This window comes from Urocampus carinirostris, chromosome 2, assembly GCF_059441175.1.
Source record: "Urocampus carinirostris isolate Australia breed hairy pipefish chromosome 2, RoL_Ucar_1.0, whole genome shotgun sequence".
In the NCBI taxonomy this organism is placed as follows: domain Eukaryota; kingdom Metazoa; phylum Chordata; class Actinopteri; order Syngnathiformes; family Syngnathidae; genus Urocampus; species Urocampus carinirostris.
The window spans coordinates 61,974,767-61,996,501 of record NC_142350.1 but is presented as its reverse complement, the minus strand read 5'-3'; the positions used below and the strand labels follow the sequence as shown (position 1 = coordinate 61,996,501).

Here is a 21,735-nt window from a genome sequence, read left to right as displayed (position 1 = left end):
CCGGCCCGCGAGACAACACTCAGAGAAGTGCAAGAGAAAAACAAGCTGCAGGATGTCAACTTGATGTTGCCAAAGCCAGGTGCCTCTCACAAAGAAACTGTACTTGTATTTATTCCTCTCTCTCTCTCTCTCTCTCTCTCTCTCTCTCTCTCTCTCTCTCTCTCTCTCTCTCTCTCTCTCTCTCTCTCTCTCTCTCTCTCTCTCTCTCTCTCTTCTTTTCCACCCCTTTTCTCCCACTCTGTCTCTGTCTCTCACTCTCTGTGTCTCTCCTTTTCTCTTCCTTTTTGGCTCTTTGTCTCTTTCTCTCAACATTTAGAGAAGCACAAGAGAAAAACAAGCAGCAGGTTGAAATGTGTCAACTTGAGGTGGCCAAAGCCAGGTGCCTCTCACAAAGACTTTACTTGTTTATTTCTCTCTCTCTGTCTCTCTCTCTCTCTCTCTCTCTCTCTCTTCCTCTCTCTTCCACACCTTTTCTCCCTCTCTCTCTGTCTGTCTCTCTCTCTCTCTCTCTCTTTCTCTCTCTTCCACACCTTTTCTCCCTCTCTGTCTCTGTCTCTCACTCTCTGTGTCTCTCTTTTTCTCTTCCTTTGTTGCTCTTTGTCTCTTTCTCTCTGTGTGTCTTTTAACCTCTTTTGCTCTAACTTCCTTTTTTCCTTTTCTCTCTTTCTCTTTCTCTCTTCATACCCTTTCCACTTTCTTTTCTTTTTTCTCTCTTTCTGTCTTTATATTTCTTTTTTGATTTCTTTCTTCCTCTCCCTTTCTTTTCCCCCTCTCTCACCACTTTTTATCCTTTGTTTCTCACACTCTCTCCCTCTCTCTCTTTTTCTTTCTTTGTCCCGCCCTCTCTCCTTTTCCTCCCTCTTTCTCTTATTTATCTCTCTTCTCCTTTCTCTTTAATCTACTAGTCCGGCCCCCGACAGAATGTTTGTTCTATCGTGTGGCCCCCGAGTTCAAATGAGTTTGACACCCCTGCCCTAGTGGGAGGTGGCTAGAGTCAAGAACACAATGACGAAACATTCAATCCACTTTGCTCCTCCCAACCTGACACTGAACATTAGGCCCACAGAACAACAAGTGGTGAGTTGCTGTGCCATGCAACCCTTTATCAGCAGAGAGGCCCGGCAGCATACGCTGGTTTACCCCCTTTGCATCATATACGCCAATATAGGTCATTCTTAACCATCCTTCGATATTTAAATCCAACCTTAAGACACACTCTTGCATCCATTAAATACCAAAATACGTTTTAAAATGATATTTTCTAGTTGACATCCATTTTTTAGAGAATAAAATATAGTATGCAAAAAAATCGGTAGTATGACATTTTTTCTTAGTTTGTCCTTTTAATTTAACTTCTCGTTTCACAATTTGATAGAAAAAAATCTGTGATATGGCTAGTGTAAGCAGTTTTTAGGTAATATTGTTTTAATTTTTCTATTGGATTAAATAATTTGCGGTATTGTTGGTGTGATTGGTAAATTTCACAATCTTTTTTAAATTATATTTACTCGTGTATTTATTTGTCAAATAAATCTTCTGTATGGCAGGGTTTTTCATTTTTTTTTCTTCAGATAATATTGTTCTCATTTAGGGCAGCACGGAGGCGCAGTGGGTAGCGCTTGTGCGGCACAGTTCATGTCATGGGAACCTCCTGCGTGGGTTCAAATCCAGCTCCAGACTTGACGGGGGGGAGCAAAAATCATGGTCAAGATCAGAAAAAGGGTCGGAGCCGGGATACACACGGGAACCAGAACAGGAGAGTCCGGGTCGAAAGGCTTGCCTAGCGTAAGCTGAGGTTCGCAGACGGACTGACAACCGGTGATAGAAAGACAGGGTTTTAAAAGTGACAGGGAGCCAATCAGAACCCGGGGTGGTTGCCACAGTCTCAATATATACTCTTAGTTCATTCCAATACCACAATTCCGCATTCCGAAAAAAGCAGAGCCTAGGGAGGAGAACATCTTGTGGAGGCAGCAAGCGAAAGGATGAATGTCCAACATGTCATTACTCCTTCATGCAGCCATGCAAGCGAAGAGAAGAGGAGAAAGGGGGGATCTTTTGTGGAGAGCGCTGGGGGGGAAGAGAGTCAGCGCAGTGTTTCGATCCTCGTTTAATAATTGAATCATAATCTCCCTGGAGACTTGACCTAGAACCGGCAAAGGATGGGGAGAAGCTGCACAGGGCCCTCGGTGAGTCTCTGCTGCCCTCTTGTGACTCTTTTGTAAATCTTCACACACATAGAATTTGCCAATCTATTCTACAATGATGTACTTTTTATCATGCGTTATTTGATTCAGTGATATATTTATCAAATATGAGCCAATTCGTCAAGTCAAATGTATTTATATAGCCCTTAATCACAAAAATGTCTCAAAGGACTGCACAGGATTACAACGACACAATTACCTGATCTTAAACCAACATGCGGGCAAGGATCAACTGTTCCCACTCATTTGGCGCCAACCGCCGCGAGTCCTGATTGGCTCCCTGTCACTTTTTAAACCCCCGTCTTTCTGTCACTGGTTGTCAGTCCGTCTGCGAACCTCAGCTTACGCTAAGCAAGCCTTTTGACCCTGACTCTCTCCTGTTCTGGTTCCCGTCTGTTTCCCGGCTCCGACCCATTTTCTGATCTCGACCACGATTTTTGCTCCCCCGTCCCGGCTACTGACCTGTTTTTTCCGCTCCCGACACTACGAATTAAAGGAAACCTTCCGAGCTAGCCCTATTGAATTGTAAGTTTTTTCAGTACTTTTTAAATGTAGTGCTTAAAACCCAGGACTTAATGTAGTATTTCTTCGCATACTCCTTCAAATTAAATGAAATGTATTTATCCTTAAAACGATATCAAATTAAATATAACATTCACGTGTAGATGTTTGTATGTGTATTCATTTAGAAATGGTAAATGGTCTGCATTTATATAGCTCTCTTCAAGTCACTGAAAACCTCCCAATGCGCTTCACACTTACCCATTCACACACACACTCACACACCTATAGCAGGGACAGCCATGCAAGGCGCCTACCTGCATATTGATGCCGATAAGAAAAAATGATAGATGTAGATTTTTTTAATTTCCTCCTGTAAATGACAATAATTCAGATTCAGATTCAGGTATCCTTTATTGTCATTCTTGTACACGTGTATACAGAACGACATGTCGATACATCTGACCCGCAGTTTCCTTGAATGTACAGATATGAATAAAATGTTGTATTGAGTTGGAGTATTGAAGTACTAATGATATACTAAATAATTATAGCTATGTATAGTATTACACAGTAGTGCAAAGAGTGCAAGAGGAGCAGCTAGAGGAGCAGCTAACCAGATGTGCAAAATAAGCAGTCAGGTAAACAAGTCACTATACAAATGATATTAATCACAGTATCTGATCATATTTCGTAAATAATAATAATACTGCTTTAGTGATTTAGGATCTCGTATCAGTCTTGTCACACATCGCTAATAGTCAATGCCAATGGCAAAAACAACAGCAACCAGATGATGAAGGTGCTGTATCTTAGTTAGATCAGGAGACTTTTCCAACTGATAACAACCGGTACTGTCCGTTATCGACTCCATCTGTCTGATATCAATTCGGGCAATTTGAATCAATCTCGTCGGCCTCTGGCTTCCTGTCTTTCCACGCCAGACCGCTGCCTAACGTGCATGACTCCCATTTCCCGTAAAATAAAAGTCTTGTGTAAGAAACGTCCCACATTTGGGTCGTGATCAGTGTTCCCTCTAAGCTGCGCGCGTGTGCAATTGCGCACTGCTTGCACATTCTCAGCACACAAGAAAATCTAGCCGGCGCACAAAAATGAGGGCTCAAAATTATTAATTAAAAAGCGACTCAAGTCAAAGTTACAGTGCATAAAGGTAAAAATACATGGGTTCCCCCGACGTTGTGTCCTATGTGAATTTCCCTTCGGAGATGAACAAAGTATCTATCTATCTATCTATCTATCTATCTAAATGCGGTACAGTATTTTGAAGTCGAGTCGAAGTATAACAAAGTTGAGTAAAGTTAGTAGAGTTGGTCAAGAACCGGCTTCTTCGGCTCGGCTCACTAAAAGGAACCGGCTCTTTTGGGTCCTAAACGGCTCTTCAGGTTGTTTTTGCTTCTTTAATTCCGAACATGACCAAATATTATGTAAAATTATGCACAAAATGACTTAAAGGAATGGGGAATACAACAAAAAAGAAAAAAATACCAAAATGAAAAAGTAGTGAAAAGCTGAGAAAAAAAGAAACAAAAGGAAGAGAAAAAAAGAAGGAAAAATTTAGAAAAAAGCCAGAAAAAAAGAAAAGAAAGAAATGTACGAAAAAAGTAAATAGAAAACAAAAAGAAAAAAGTAACAGCTCAGAAAAAATAAACACAATGAGATTTTTTTAAAGGAATTTAAAAAAAAGTAGAACACGGAAAAAAGAAGAAAAAGTTTGCGTTGCTTTCCAATAATTTCCAATGATATCAAGTGAATCTTGTTGCCAACATTGTACTTCCACTAAAAAATGTGATTAAGTACAGTTCTGTATCTTACAACTGACTAAATAATCTTGTGAAAAGAATTGTGAAAATAAACGACGTTTGTAGGCCGTACAACCTTTGCAATAGTACACGAGTCAATTCATTCAAAAGAGAAAAATCATTTTGCATTGCCGGAAACTCAGCAAAATGTCAAATTTTGGACATGTTTGGTCATTAATTATCTTGCCACACTTGGGATTATGGTTGCTCACTGTTGTTTCAAGCGTTGCTCACCGACTTTGTGTGAACGCTCAGACCCGTAAGGAAAATTACAGGGAACATTGGTCCTGATCCTGTTCTGCTTCTGGACACCTTGTCGGATTTCCCAAGGATCTGGTTATATTCCCGGTAGAGAAAAACCCTAGCCTATGAAAAATAATTAAGAAAATGATGACATGAAAAGGAACTCATTGCATTCTGTTTCATGTTTTTTGATCTACAGCGGATTGGAGAAGTTTAGTCATAGAAAGAAGGAGAAAAATGACATTAGGATGTCAGGAAGGAATATTTTTCATTTTGTCATCCCACCTTTACATCCGCAACCAGGCCCTATCTTCTATTTTGCCAGGGTGACATCTTTTTTGGGGCTGATGTACGAGCGTCGGGGTTAAGGGACGGCTTGGTATTAACGTGGGAAAGAAAAGCACTCACTCCTGGGTCCCCACTTCATTGTGAAGAGCTGAAAAATACACACATTTAACCAGTTACCTGCTTTGTCTTTGTAATAACTCCAAAAATGTAACTCAGATTTGCACCGTCAAACATTTTCTTCATTTCTCTCAGTTGCAATTTTCTGAGGTCCATTTTTCTGAGTTATACGAGTGCCACAATATTGTTTGGCTTTTCCGCAGGTTTCTAAAAACGTTCTCTCATATTACAAGAAGATGAATGTTCTTTTTTTCATGTTGATATCAGTGTTCCCTTCTCAGCGCACAAGAAAATCTAGCCAGCGCACAAAAATGAGGGCTCAAAATTACTTATTAAGAAGCGACTTAAGTCAAAGTTACAGTGCATGAAGGTAAAAATACACGGGTTCCCCTGACGTTGTGTCCTAAATGTGGTATTTTGAAGTCGAACGAAGTTGAGTAAAGTTAGTAGACTATGTCGAGAACCGGCTCCTTCGGCTCGGCTCGCTAAAAGGAACCGGCTCTATCGGGTCCTAAACGGCTCTTCAGGTTGTTTTTGCTTCTTTAATCCCAACATGACCAAATATTAAGAAGAATTATGCACAAAATGACTTAAAGGAAGGGGGGAATAGAACAAAAAAGAAAAAAAAAAACAAAATGAAAAAGTAGTGAAAAACTGAAAAAAAGAAACAAAAGCAAGAGAAAAAAAAGAAGGAAAAATTTTAGAAAAAAGCCAGAAAAAAAGAAGAACCGCAAAAAAATGAAAAGCTTTATTTAAGCCTGATATGGAAAGCAAGATAGATAGATTTTTTATATTTTTTTTGAAGATTTTTTATGCCACCCTGGCTCTTACACTAGTTTTTAAATTCGGATGACTTATAGTCCGGTGCGCCTTATACATTATGAAAAAAGCTCACAAATGATGATTTTTGAAGGTGTGCCTTATAAACCATATAATATGCAATCTATATACATATAGATAGATAGATAGATAGATAGATAGATAGATAGATAGATAGATAGATAGATAGATAGATAGATAGATAGATAGATAGATAGATAGATAGATAGATAGATAGATAGATAGATAGATGTCTAGATAGATAGAGGTCTAGATGTCTAGATAGTAGGTAGATGTCTAGATGTCTAGATGTCTAGATAGATAGATAGATAGCTAGATAGCTAGATAGCTAGCTGGATAGATAGATAGATAGATAGATAGATTGATAGATATATAGAAAGATAGATGTCTAAATAGATGTCTAGATAGATAGATGTCTAGATAGATAGATGTCTAGATAGATAGTTAGTTGTCTAGATAGATATATGTCTAGATAGATGTCTAGATAGATGTCTAGATAGATGTCTAGATAGACAGATAGATAGATAGATGTCTAGATAGATAGATAGATGTCTAGATAGATAGATGTCTAGATAGATAGATGTCTAGATAGATAGATAGATAGATAGATAGATAGATAGATAGATAGATAGATAGATAGATAGATAGAGGTCTAGATGTCTAGATAGTAGGTAGATGTCTAGATGTCTAGATGTCTAGATGTCTAGATAGATAGATAGATAGCTAGATAGCTAGCTGGATAGATAGATAGATAGATAGATAGATAGATAGATAGATAGATAGATAGATAGATAGATAGATAGATAGATAGATAGATAGATAGATAGATAGATTAATTGATAGATATATAGAAAGATAGATGTCTAAATAGATGTCTAGATAGATAGATGTCTAGATAGATAGATGTCTAGATAGATAGATAGTTGTCTAGATAGATATATGTCTAGATAGATGTCTAGATAGATGTCTAGATAGATGTCTAGATAGATAGATAGATGTCTAGATAGACAGATAGATAGATAGATGTCTAGATAGATAGAGGTCTAGATGTCTAGATAGATAGGTAGATGTCTAGATGTCTAGATAGATAGCTAGATAGCTAGATAGCTAGATAGCTAGCTAGATAGATAGATTGATAGATTGATAGATTGATAGATTGATAGATATATAGAAAGATAGATGTCTAAATAGATGTCTAGATAGATAGATGTCTAGATAGATAGATAGATAGATAGATGTCTAGATAGATAGATAGATGCCTAGATAGATAGATAGATGTCTAGATAGATGTCTAGATAGATAGATAGATAGATATTGATATAGAGTATTTAAATAGTGCTACGGAAAATACACACTGTAATAAAAATAGGGTAATATGCAAATGTGGGTTTGGGGTTAAAGAGCCTCATGGCATGAGGAAGAAATGATCTCCTCAGTCTGCCCGTGGAACAAGACTGTGACAGAAGTCTGTCGCTGAAGCTGCTCTTCTGTTTATATTTGTGTCTTGTCTGTCCTACAGAAACCATGTCATTTTCCATTATCATACAATTTTAAAAAGCGGCGTGTTACTGAACCCTGGCTTTGTCTAACAAACAACGTCCTGATTTGTGTGTGCAGTTTGCGCCGCGAAGGCTACACCATGCAAGTGAACGTCAACGACTACCTGGACATTTACTGCCCCCACTACAACGACAGCCAGCGTACGGTGGGCACCAGCGAGCAGTACGTCCTCTACATGGTTAGCTACCGCGGCTACCGCAACTGCGACCCCCAAACGGGAGCCAAGAGGTGGGAATGCAACCGGCCCCACGCCCCCCACGCACCCATCAAGTTCTCCGAGAAGTTCCAGCGTTACAGCGCCTTCTCGCTGGGCTACGAGTTCCACGTCGGGAAGGAGTACTACTACATCTGTAGGTGTCCTTTTGCTGCTGTCACCATTGGATTTCTTGTCCTTATTGTACGTCTATGTCTGAGTTTTTTAAAATTTTCCTCAGCCACGCCGACTCATCACCACGGCCGAAGCTGCCTGAGACTACGCGTGTACGTCTGTTGCGCCACAGGTGAGTCTCGCAGTTTTTACACCCACCACAAACGTCCATCTGGGTCGCTCTGCCCACACGCGCAATTTTGGCCTCTTCTGAGTCTTGTTCAGGATTTGCCGGGGACACCAGCTGGCTGCTCTACCAATGTCAGGTTTGAGCTTGACATTTTGTGAAAAATTGAGTTTGTAATCGCACCACTGCCATGGTTGGGTAGGGTTACTTTAACTGGATTACTTTCAGTTACTTTTGCATTACTCCAATACCAAATATGCTAATAAAAGATAAAAGAAACTAAATATGAATAAAATGACTCAATTTTGTGAAGGCTTGGGGAGTAACGGAATACCTGGAACGGCAAAAATGATGTTGGCAAGCTGTTTGGATTTATTGTCATTTTGTTTCTGTGGCATTTTATATTAGTTTTGCCGGAGATCAAAACCAGGAGAGAAAGCTTACCACGTGTTGTGAGTCATCATTTTATTCATATTGAGTTTCTTTTGTCTTTTATTAGCATATTTGGTATTGGAGTAATCCAAAAGTAATTGAAAGTAATCCAGTCAAAGTAACCCTAGCAAACCCTGACCACTGCATACTTTTGGGTATCCGATAAAAGTTCAGTGGCCTGTCTACCTAAGACTCATTTAGTCGGAATCAACCTCGGATCTAGAATTTTTCCATTCTCAAAACAATTTTCTCCGTAATGAATCCTAAAGGATTGAATAACCTGCTCTCATCTCATTAGCTACACCGCTTATCCTCAGTAGGGTCGCGGGGGTGCTGGAGCCCATCCCAGTAATCATCGGGCAGTGGGCTGGGGACACCCTGAACTAGTTGCCAGCCAATCGCAGGGCACACGGGGACAGACAACTCACTCGCTCATTTACACCTTGGGACAATTTGAACCGACCAATTCACCTGAGATGCATGTTTTTGGATAACCTGTTCTAAGCCTCCTAAATGCATTCATGTGTTTGATAAACAAATACGTGTCCGTACGATGTCACCAGTCACTGAAATATGTCATGCCACATATCATTGGGAAGCTTAAACTCTTGTGATCCAAGATTTCATTTCAAAATTTACATCAACACTATTCATCTAAAATAAGATACCAGAAAACTATAAAGTTGGAAAGCTCACCTAAATGTCCCTAAGAAAGTCAGCTGAAAACATTGAGTCATTCCATCCATGACAGTCCAGTGAATCGAACCAGGTAACATATTTACTCCAAAACACGATAACCCCGACGGATAAAAAAAATCTGCCTAAAAGCATTTCGGCATAGTTGGACGTTCATTGTTATTATCCATTCATTGTTATATAAACAGACATTTTAAGATGTACTCATCGGAATAACGTCAAGATCAGTCTGAAACAAGATACCAGTAAACTATAAAGCCGAAGTAACTCACTGTTACGTCCCCTGTCTTCAACTTCTTTGAATGTCTGCGAAAATGTCTTCGTTACATCAAGGACAATCCAGAGAATCCAACCATGTAAACTCAGTGTCTGAAACTCATGACAAAAAGTTAGCGGACACACGGGCAGACAAATCTGAAAGCCATAAAGTTGCCTGCCCCATTTTTCACAACTTGAAACACTATAAGACCAGAACGGACACAGGACTCAATTACATGTGTTTCTCAGATTTTATTGAAAGAGAGTGAGAGTAAGGCTTGCTTGATTGCTTGATCCGAGGACTGGCGGAGAGCGGGAACGAGCAAGGCGGGAGTGACACTTCCGTTGCCGAAGAAGACAGGCGGGAATGGCAAGTCGTTTGACCAGGGCTAGAGATCAGAGGCGATGTAAAGTTTGTAATAGTGGTCTTAGGCAGGCAGCAGGCGTAGTCAGGTTTGGAAACGGGTCAAAAAACGGGAATCAGGCAGGAAACAGATTTTAACAGGGAATGCTTACTGAGTGAAACACAACAGCTCGCAACGATCTGACAAAGTTAGAACTGAAGTCGGGGCTTAAGAAGGGTGTGGCCACCAATCAGCTTGTCCGGGCTGTTGGCGCCAATCAAGCTGGCGTAATGACGTCACACAATGGAAAAAGTCTTACCGCAATACCACGAGCAAATCTTAACAATTCCTAACCACTCATCCATTTTTCTTGTGTTCTCTGTGCATCTACTTTGGAAAATTATATGCAAATGTATGACCTTATAACGCTCAGGATAGTCTGGAAGCACGAAGTTATTCGATGTATTCTGATTGGCTGCCGAGTGTGCAAATTGCCAAACGAATCGAAATTCCAAAATTTCCCAACGAACAGAAATTACGAAATTTCCAAAACGAACGAAGATTTCGAAATGGGAATAAAACGTTTTATTTGTTAAAACTGTGTAAATATATATATATATATCTTTAAAAATATTTTGCATCTTTAAAGCAAAATTCAGTGTACAGTGTGTGCATGCATGTTGCAGCATATTTTATAGTTTGGAGTAAAAGTTATTTGAAAAAAATAACAGAAATTCTAATCATTGCCCTAGCACACTTTCACACCATGTCCCTCTCTATATTCTTTCAGTGAAGATGATTTAAATCACTTGAAAGTAATGCATATTGCTATTATGCTAGCAATGTACCTGCTGAGTTTCCTCTGCAGTATTTCCACCCTGAAAAAACTTTTCTTTCTCTTTTAATCCTTAAGCGCCCTTTTTTTCCCCAGCAGCAGTCTTTGATGGTCTTCCTTTCCCTCTCTCCGTCTTCCCCCCGGCCCTCCTGCTGTCACCCCTTGTCAGTATCAATTTATTATCATGAAGTGTGGTCAGTAGCCAGCTATATATACGTAGTCTTAACCTCTGTGGCGCTGAAACACAAAAACACCCTGATGCTCTTTGATCCTTGGTCCGTCCGCTTTTTTGAACTTGGCGCCATTCGTTCATTAACCCCCCGACTCATTCTTCCTTTTCCGAGCGCATTTTGTTAACCCGGATCTCTTTTCTATCCTGCTGTCTTGCACATTTCAGTCAGTCTTCTAACTTGGAAGTACCGTATTTTTCCGCACTATAAGGCGCACCGGGTTATAGGGCGCACCCCCCAAAAATAGTTTTTGGTCCTATATTTTCCATACATAAGGCGCACCGGATTATAAGGGGCTACAATGGGAACGTCGACAAAACAGTCAGATAGTTCAGTCAAACTTATTACCCCCTTAACATTCCCAAAACTTGCAAAGAAGCAAATACGTGTCTCAGACGTGTACGGAAACAGTGTCTGTACGATGTCACCAATCACTCAAATGCATCGTTCCTGAATGCCAAACATTTCTTAGTTTCCATTTGATTATTTTGCTGGCAACTGTGTGGACAGCAAAGTAAGAATTTTATTGTGCTGGGAAACGGGGTTCTTTACTGTGCATATGACAATAAACACTTTGAATTGAATTTAGTTTAAAAACAGACTCATCACTGAAACATCAAGATCGTTCTAAAACAAGATACCGGGAAAATATAAAGCCGCATAGCTCACCTAAGTTCTCTTGCAGCCAACACGTTCAATAATGATACGTAACCATGGTCTTCTTACAACCGGGAGTGTAGTAAATCCAGGTGAGTAAAACATTTACAAATACAGAATAGTAAAAATTGTTTTCTCTATGCCGTAGTGCAACCCAACGTGTAATTCACATTCATCTTTTTCGGCCAATTGCAGGCATTGTTTCGCCCCTTTAGCCTATGCGAGCCTGTAAATGATAAAAAGGATCCGCCCCCTTTACCTCCGAATAACTTTAGCCAATAGTGATCGATTCAAATGATGATTGACACATTGGTTAGGAAATGAAACGCCGGCATATAAATCCCAACATACACCGCGGACGACTTCGCCTTCGGGGGAAAATCTAGTTGCTTGCCTTAGTTGCAAAACTTTGCGACTTAATATTGATCCATATATAAGGCGCACTCTATTATAAGGCGCATGGTCAGCTTTTGAAAAAATAAAGGCTTTTAGTTACGCCTTATAGTGCGGAAAATACGGTAATTAAAGGTGTTTTGGTCAATAATTTAACACCGAGAACCTTTTTTTTGCAGCCGCTGACGTGGACGATGAGCCAGAACCAACAGAGGCGGACTACACGCTTCGACCGGGCCTAAAAATGGACGACATGGGTGAGTCATCATTTTCTATGCACCTGGTTTAAATGTGGGGGGTAAATTCACATCTGGGGCACATCTGGAGGGTCCAAGACACACTTGTGCTTGTTGACACAGGACTCACAGCTGGGGCGTTGGTGCCGAATGTCGTAAAATAAACGTGGATGGGTGGAAAATTTGACGAATGTGGCGTTAGTGGAAACTATCGTTGTCTGGTATGTTGAAAAAAAACCCTTAATCCCAAGACGAGCGCTCTACCTCCTGAGCTACTGCCGCCCCACTCTATGGATCCCAGTTTGTCCGTGTTACATGTCGAAGTGCCCTTGGGTAAGACACTGAACCCCTACTCCACTGACTCCATTAACCAAACACAAACTTTATTCTTCTAACAATGCATGCCCGTTTCTTAATTTTGGGGAAACATACTGACAAGAGACAGGCATTTTCACACGGGGGCAGATTTACTTTCTTAAATTATCTAGCTCAGTAAATTCCATCCAATTAGCCGAATTATTGTCGCTCGAGGCTTCCTCGAGCCTCCCATCTTCCGTTCTCCGATCTGATCCCCCATCTCTCTCTTCCGTCTTCCGTCTTTTTGACACGTCGGGGCAGTTACCAATTTTACAAATTAGTTCTTGTTATTGGATCTATCAGGACCAGAACGAATACAGGACCCACTTGCGTGCGTTTCTCTTAGTTTTATTAGGAAGAGGGGAAAAGGGTAGTATACAGTATCCGTAGATTGGAGCAGGTTACTCAGACGCGGAAGTGATACTTTTGTGGCGAGCGAAGGCAGTGTCGAGAGCGGGGAAAAACAGATCGATGGCCGGGACGGGGGAACAAAAACGTAGTCAAGTTCAGAAAAGGGGTCGGAGCCGAAAATCAAACAGGAATCAGGACAGGAGAGAGTAAGGGTCGAAAAGGCTTGCCTAGCGTGAGCTGAGGTTCGCAGATGGACTGACAACGGGTGAAAGGAAGACGGGGGTTTAAAAAGAAACAAGCAGCCAATCAGCGTCCGAGGCAGTTCGGGCCAAAGGAGCAGACTCAGGTGCCTCACATCAGTAATCATGACGGGATCGATAATTTCACGTCATTTTTGCCATTTCCTGTCCGAAAAACTTTCAACGAAAATTGTAATCTCGCTGATTTTGCCAAGACTCGTCATTTTCCTTTGCCGTCTTAGGTAGCCACAGGGTTGGGTAGGGTTACTTTAACTGGATTACTTTCAATTACTTTTGGATTACTCCAATACCAAATATGCTAATAAAAGACAAAAGAAACTAAATATGAATAAAATGAGTAAATTTTGTGCAGGCTTGGGGAGTAACGGAACACATGGGAGGGCAAAAATGATGTTGGCAAGCTGTTTGGATTTATTTTTATTTTGTTTCTGTCGCATTTGATGTTAGTTTTGCCGGAGATCTAAGAGATCAAAGCCAGGAGAGAAAGCTTACCACGTGTTGTGAGTCATCATTTTATTCCTATTTAGTTTATTTTGTCTTTTATTAGCATAATTGGTATTGGAGTAATCCAAAAGTAATTGAAAGTAATCAAGTTAAAGTAACCCTACCCAACCCTGGGTAGCCAGTACATAAAGTCGTCATCCTGCCTCTCATCACGGCAGCTCACCGACTGCGTGTATTTACTGTTAAAGCCCACAGAAACTCGTTTTTTGTGTTCCTGGAGCTCATGTGCTTTTTTTTGATTGACAGTTAAAAACCCCCTCGAGGATCCGGTGGGATATTCTTCAGCGACGTTAAGCTTTAGGCGGATTTATATCTGCGGTTCACATATGTAGGGTGCGTAGGCATAAGCTGGATGTCGAGGCGTTTGATTGGCAGTTACCAGACAAGCCGGGCGTGCACTGATTCAGCCGACACGCCCACACCCAAGACGATTGGATTTTCGCTGACTCGGCATGATTTTCTGAAGGCATCCCTCAAAATTGGTTAATTTGAGCGTATTGTCTCTGTTTACGGTTGCAAAATCAGTATTTTTTCCGCTAAGTTACGACCAGGGTTGGGTAGGGTTACTTTAACTGGATTACTTTCAATTACTTTTGGATTACTCCCAAACCAAATATGCTAATAAAAGACAAAAGAAACTAAATATGAATAAAATGATGACTCACAAGACGTGGTAAGCTTTCTCTCCTGGCTGAACTACCGGCATCATTTTCCGTTCATGTTGCCGATTGTGGTGGATGGATTGTGTACTATATCTGGCCGGCTTTGGTTGTTGAATTGAGTACTTTATGTTGTTGGCCGGTTAGGACCTTGACTCGGCCTCTTGGCCGAGATGGAATAAGAGCTTGCTCTGTCCACTCCACGCATCGGCCCGGTATTGCAGTACTTTCGGGAACGGTGCATTCGCAATGATCGCAGCAAGGCTTTAGGGCTAGGACCTTAGCTTGGCCTTTTGGCTGAGAGTAAGAGTCCCGGCTCCTTGGCTTTGTAGCGTATTATGAACTGACCGATAACGGATAATGGATAATGAATAACGAAGATAGAACAATAACCCTTAAAAACCCCAAACCCCGCAGTTATAATCGCGGCACTTAAAGTCTGGTTTGGGTTAAACTTGTGACAGTGTTACATGTTTAAATGTTGGCGCATGCGGCTTATATACAGGTGCGGCTTGTGTAGGGACAAAACTAATTATGTCCGCAAAATGTGGTGCGGGCGGGTTATAATCAGGTGCGCTCTATAGTCCTGATTTTACGGTAAATCCAAACAGCTTGCCAACATCATTTTTGCCGTTCCGTGTATTCCGTTACTCCCCAAGCCTGCATAAAATATAGTTATTTTATTCATATTTAGTTTCTTTTGTCTTTTATTAGCATATTTGGTATTGGAGTAATCCAAAAGTCATTGAAAGTAATCAAGTTAAAGTAACCCTACCCAACCCTGGTTATGTTTTATATTCCCTGAAACCGATGCATTATTATTATATAATCAGGGTTGGGTAGGGTTACTTTAACTGGATTACTTTCAATGACTTTTGGATTACTCCAATACCAAATATGCTAATAAAAGACAAAAGAAACTAAATATGAATAAAATGATGACTCACAACACGTGGTAAGCTTTCTCTCCTGGCTTTGATCTGTTAGATCTCCGGCAAAACTAACATGAAATGCGACGGAAACAAAATGAAAATAAATCCAAACAGCTTAAAGTAATTGAAAGTAATCAAGTTAAAGTAATCCTACCCAACCCTTGTTACGACATATTGGCAGGCCTCACTTTACTCACAGGAGCAACGCTAAAATCCGTCAGGGCTGATTTAGCGTCGGCAGCTTGTAAATGGGTAAGTGACAGACACAATGAGACGTCTCTGTCGAAGGTTCTTGGCGACAAAAACAACAACAACGTGCAAAGCCGACGCCTCTTGCTATGCGAGCAGCCACGTGGGCATCAATCCTCATCCTGTCAAGTTTTCGCACTCTTCCGTGGCAGCTTGTAAAATATGCTGGCTATTAATCCGTGTGCCTCATCAATCAGTTTGTTCTCATAACTGTCATGAGAAAAGTGATCGCTGCGGCACCGCGCCAAATGACTCCCGGTGACGTGAGCCGGCTTATACAGCGTTCCCTTGAAAAAAGTCTTATTTACTTTTTTAACAAATAAAAAACGAAAAAGCGGGTGCGCAAAATGATTCAGCCCCATTGAATTAATTCTTTGTAGCGCCACCTTTTGCTGCTATTACAGCCGCAAGTCGCTTGGGGTATGTCTCGATCAGTTTTGCACCTCGAGAAACTGATATTTTTTCCCATTCCTCCTTGCAAAACAGCTCGAGCACAGTGAGGTTGGATGGAAAGCGTTTGCGAACAGCAGTTTTCAGTTCTTTCCATAGATTCTCAATTGGATTGAGGTCTGGACTTTGACTTGGCCATTCTAACACCTTCATATGTTTTTGTGGTGAAGCATTCCATTGTCGATTTTGCTTTATGTTTTGGATCGTTGTCTTGTGGAAAGACAAATCTACATCCCAGTTCCAGGTCTTTTGCGGACTCCATCAGGTTTTATTCCAGAATTTGGCTCCATCCGTCTTCCCATCAATTTGAACCATCTTCCATGTCCCTAATGAAGAAAAGCAGGCCAGAACCATGATGCTGCCACCACCATGTTTGACTGTGGGGATGGCGTGTTGAGGGTGATGAGCTGTGCTGCCTTTACACCAAACATAATATCTCGCATTGTTGTCAAAAAGTTCGATTTTGGTCTCATCTGACCAGAGCACCTTCTTCCACATGTTTGGTGTGTCTCCCAGGTGGCTTGTGGCAAACCTTAAATGACATTTTTTTTGTGGGTATCTTTAAGAAATGGCTTCCTTCTTGCCACTTTTCCATAAAGGCCAGATTTGTGCAGTATACGACTGATTGTTGTCATATGGACAGATTCTCCCACTTCAGCTGTAGACCTCTGCAGTTTATGCAGAGTGATCATGGGCCTCTTGGCTGCATCTCTGATCAGTTTTCTCCTTGTATGAGCTGAAATTTTAGGGGGATCTTGGTAGATTTGCAGTGGTCTGATACTCCTTCCATTTCAATAATATTGCTTGCGCAGTGCTCCTTAGGATGTTTAAAGCTTGGGAAATCTTTTACTATCCAAATCCAGCTTTAAACTTTTAAACAACAATATCCCTGACCTGCCTGGTGTGTTCTTCGTTCTTCATGATGCTCTCTGCATTTTAAACAGACCTCTGAGACGATCACAGTGCAGGTGCATTTATACAGAGACTTGATGACACACAGTTGGATTCCATTTATCATCGTTAGTCATTTAGATCAACATTGAATCATTCAGAGATCCTCACTGAACTTCTGGACAGAGTTTGCTGCACTGAAAGTAAAGGGGCTGAATCATTTTGCACACCCACTTTTTCGGTTTTTATTTGTTAAAAAGGTTTAAAATATCCAATAAAGTGTGTTCCACTTCATAATTGTGTCCCACTTATTGTTGATGCTTCACAAGAAATTAGTTTTATATCTTGATGTTTGAAGTCTGATATGTGGCAAAAGGTCACACAGTTAAAGGGGGCCAAAAAAAAAGTAGAAAAAAACACGGAAAAAAAGAAGAAAAAGTGTGTGTTGCATTCAAATAATTTCCAATGATATCAAGTGAATCTTGTTGCCAACATTGTACTTCCACTCAAAAATGTGATTAACTACAGTTCTGTATCTTACAACCGACTAAATAAGCCCCCCAAAATGTTAATATTATGCGACAAAATATATCAGGAAAAAAAAAAGAAATGGATATCTTGTGAAAGAATTTTGAGAACAAACGACGTCTGTAGACCGTATAACCTTTGCAATAGTACATGAGTCAATTCATTCAAAAGAGAAAAATAATTTTGCATTGCCTTAAACTCAGCAAAATGTCAAGTTTTGGACATGTTTGATAATGACTTAGTTGCCACACTTGGGATTACGGTTGCTCACTGTTTTTTCAAGCGCCGCTCACCGACTTTGTGTGAACGCTCACACCCGTGGAAAATTACAGGGAACATTGTTTAAGGGGGCCAAATAGTTTCGCAAGCCACTGTATTTTAGCATCAGTTGTAGCCGTGGAAGTTTATATAGTTGATTAGTGGTGAATATTTTGTGAGCTGAGTTCCCGCAGACAAACAAAGCCACAAGCGCGTAAACAAACTTAACGAGCAACGGCATCTCCTCCAATGACATCCAATTACGCTCGTCGCGACGCCATTTTAATTACGGTTGTACACCTTTCTCGCAAGGGACGGGAGCCGGTTCCTAATGGGCATTTCCGTCATGGCCGTTTTCCGTCTCGCCGGGTTCGCTTCGGTGTTATAACACTCCGGCGACGATATTTCAAGTTGGCGTGCACGGCCCCCGGAACGGTCGGACGATGCTCATCGGCCGTCGCTCGGGTCGGGTTTCAGCCTCTGACCAGCAGGTCCGGCCATTAGCGGAGAAATCAGAAGCTTTTTCTTTAATGGCCTTGATTATGGCGGCAATTACCGATGACGGCGTGTCGGACGACCTCTTCCAGGAACATCGGGAGGCCTGTCGCTGATGAGAATGTAATTTTAGTCACTCGGACTCGGACGCTTTTAGCATCGAAGGGAGGCCGATTACTGTTCCAGAGGATTTTTATTTTTAACTCCAATTAAGAACTTGAATAGTGTACAATCTCAGGGGCAAAGTATGTTTATCTCGGTTAATGGGTACCAAAAAACCTTGGCGAAAAGTGAAAATCCACAATGTAGGGTTACTTTAACTGGATTACTTTTAATTACTTTTGGATTACTCCAATACCAAATATGCTAATATAAGACTGAAGAAACTAAATATGAATACAATTTTGTGCAGGCTTGGGGAGTAACGGAATACATGGAACGGCAAAAATGATGTTGGCAAGCTGTTTGGATTTATTTTCATTTTGTTTCTGTCGCATTTTACGTTAGTTTTGCAGAAGATCAAAGAGATCAAAGCCAGGAGAGAAAGCTTACCACGTGTTGTGAGTCATCATTTTATTCCTATTTAGTTTCTTTTGTCTTTTATTAGCATATTTGGTGTTGGAGTAATCCAAAAGTAGTTGAAAGGAATCCAGTTAAAGTAACCCTACCCAACCCTGAGCGTCACGTCCTCATGAAAGCCCCCAAGGGTGCAAACTTACCTCGAGATGACATCCTTACCGACTGAGAGTATACAACTATAGCAAAATAACCTATAGATTTACAAATATTAAAACAAAACCCAGAGATGCAGTTGAACAAATGCTATCTATTGTCATTATGCAAAAGTAGATAGATAGAGATAGATGGATAGATGGATAGATGAATGAATGAATAGATAGATAGATAGATAGATAGATAGATAGATAGATAGATAGATAGATAGATAGATAGATAGATAGATAGATAGATAGATAGATAGATAGATAGATAGATAGATAGATAGATAGATAGATAGATAGATAGATAGATAGATAGATAGATAGATAGATAGATAGATAGATAGATAGATAGATAGATAGATAGATAGATAGATAGATAGATAGATAGATAGATAGATAGATAGATAGATAGATAGATAGATAGATAGATGGATGGATACTTTATTCATCCCCGTAGAGAAATTCACACTTCCAGCAGTCACCTTTGTTGTTCATTAACAGATTAACAGAATGCAGTCGAAGTGCTTGGTTGTAGTTTAGCAACAGCGGAGTGGATGACGTCACACGCTAGTCCAAAAGTTCGACGTCCCTGCGGCAGATGGAAATCTTTGTGCCCAGGGATACACCACCTCGTGTTAGCGAATCCACCTCCTCTCCGCTTCCCGCAGGCTTTCGTGTCTCTGTCTAACAGCTCTGAAGCCGGATAGCCCCGGCTAGCTCCGGTAGCGCCAGGTAGCTAGACGTTAGCGTCCGGGATGCGTGGCTCACGTTTCCATAAAACACAGCAAACTGTCTGTCTATCCGTCTGCCCGTCCGTCCGTCCGTCCGTCCGTCTATCTATCTTTCTATCTATCTATCTAACACCTGGTTTCACCAGTAAAAATACTTTTAACACAAAAACATTAACATGTTTAGCACTTAAGAACCACTACACATGTTTCTCAAAGGCAGAGCAGTTACTGTATGTAGTATCATTTAATTGCCACAATGCATTTCCAATTTTATGCACCGTATTTTCCAGTGTATATTTGGCGCACCAGATTAAGCCGCACCATTTGATCTTTGGCCAATTTTAGTGTTTTAGGTGCGCCTTATAGTCTGGAAAATACGGTACAGCTAGCCCCATTCAATCAGAGGATCGATCTCAACTATCGCCTTCATTGCATGGTGTCAGAACCAGAACGAAAACAAAACCCAAATGTGTTACGTTTCTCACAAGTTTTATTGAGGGAAAGAGGAAGGGTTGCGCCCACGAATCAGTGTTCGCTGGACGCGGGAAGCAAGTCGCTCTCGTACTCGGATAGTAATCCGAACACGGAAATAGATCTTCCATAGCAAGCGATGTGTCAGGGACGGAAAAACGGGTCGGTAGCCGGGACTGGGAGAGCAAGGCGTGGTCGGGGTCGGAAACGAGCCGTAAACCACTACGGGAGAGGATACGTAGTCGGGATCAAAAATTGGTCGTAAGCCGGGACGTGAGAGCAGACGTGGTCGGGATCAAAACAGGTAGTAGCCGGAGACAAACGGGAGCAAAAACGGGACAGGCGGGAGTCAGGGTTGAAAAAGGCTTGCCTTGTATAAACAGATGTTCCCACGGTTAGACTGACAACAGGTGATTGTCAGGACTGGGTTTAAATAGGGGCAGGGAGCCAATCAGAGTCCGCAGCGATTGGCGCCAAAGGTGAGTCACATCGGTAAACATGACACACACTAGTTAATCTTTTTTTTAAGTTTTGATATTTCAAAATTATCTTTGTGGTCATAAATGAATGAACTGTATTCCTGGATTATTTTCATAATGTATAATTAGCGGCTAATTGTGGGTTCCTAAGCGATAGCTGCACAAAAACAATGCCCGGGGCTAAGTTGAAATGAAGATGAAAATGATATCATAATGATGCGGAATCGCTGACTTCATCAAATTACTGAACTCACCAGAAGCAGAAATGATTGCTGCTGTCTGGAATTGTTTTGATTGACATTTAAAGTGATCTCCGCTCAGGTCGAAAACAACCTTCTCGCCCGTGTTGGGACTCGAACGTCCTCCGCCACACACACACTTCATTGGGACAGTTTTCCCGGACGATAAAACAATGAAACATCTATGTGAGCTGTTTTGCAAGACTGTGGCAAAAGTTCATTGTGGTTAAGTTTAGCCTTGTGCTCTTTTTACTCTTTTATTCAAAGGCTTCCGAGTTGTTTGTTGACTCGGCCGAATGCCCGAGGACACCTTTTTCCGACAACGGAATATGACCTCAAAGAAGATTTGTGCAGTCAAAACATCTTTTCATCTGTTTTAACTCGCATGCCGGATCCAATTACGTTACACTGTACAGGTGGAAAGTCTTATATGGTCTGTCTCATTAAAAGAAGACCATACAAAGGGGAAAAAGAACTACTGTTTATGCTGTGTTTTGGTTAACAACAAATTTTGAATGGCGTGATGTTTTGTTTCCCAGCTTAAATCTTGAGTCAGCGTAAAACTTCTGAGAATCTTATGTATTAGATCAGGTGTCAGTGTTAAAAAATAACCCAATTTAGGTTATTATTTACTATTTTGGCTATTGGACCCATTTTTTTGGGTTGTTTTGCATAAATTGTAATGATGACTGATTGCATTCACCTGTGCCTGCTCGTTTGGCGCCAGCTGCTGCTGTCTACCTGATTGGTTCCCCATCCTACTTAAGCTCAGTCCTTTCACTCGGTTGTCAGTCCGTCAGCGAACCTCTGTTTCTACAAGGCAAGCACTTTGACTCTGACTACCGTCGGTCCCGTTTTTTGCACAGGTCCATTCCTGATTTCCCCATTTTTCTCCAGCTACGACCTGTTTTTTGACCCCGACCACGTTTTGCTCTCCCGTCCCCGCTTACGACCCGTTTCTGATCCCGACCTCGTTTTTGCTCTCCTGTCCCGGCTATCGACCTGTTTTTA

General features: G+C 41.1%; 1 protein-coding gene across 1 annotated transcript in view; it reads left to right on the top strand.

The window, feature by feature from the left end:
• The window catches only part of efna3b (ephrin-A3b), a 194,234-nt gene that overhangs the window by 161,143 nt on the left and 11,356 nt on the right, over positions 1 to 21,735 (top strand). The window contains exons 3-5 of the mRNA XM_088327433.1: positions 7,634 to 7,926; positions 8,011 to 8,076; positions 12,095 to 12,172. Coding sequence (XP_088183559.1) covers positions 7,634 to 7,926; positions 8,011 to 8,076; positions 12,095 to 12,172 — 437 coding nt within the window. The remainder of the gene's footprint in view (positions 1 to 7,633; positions 7,927 to 8,010; positions 8,077 to 12,094; positions 12,173 to 21,735) is intronic.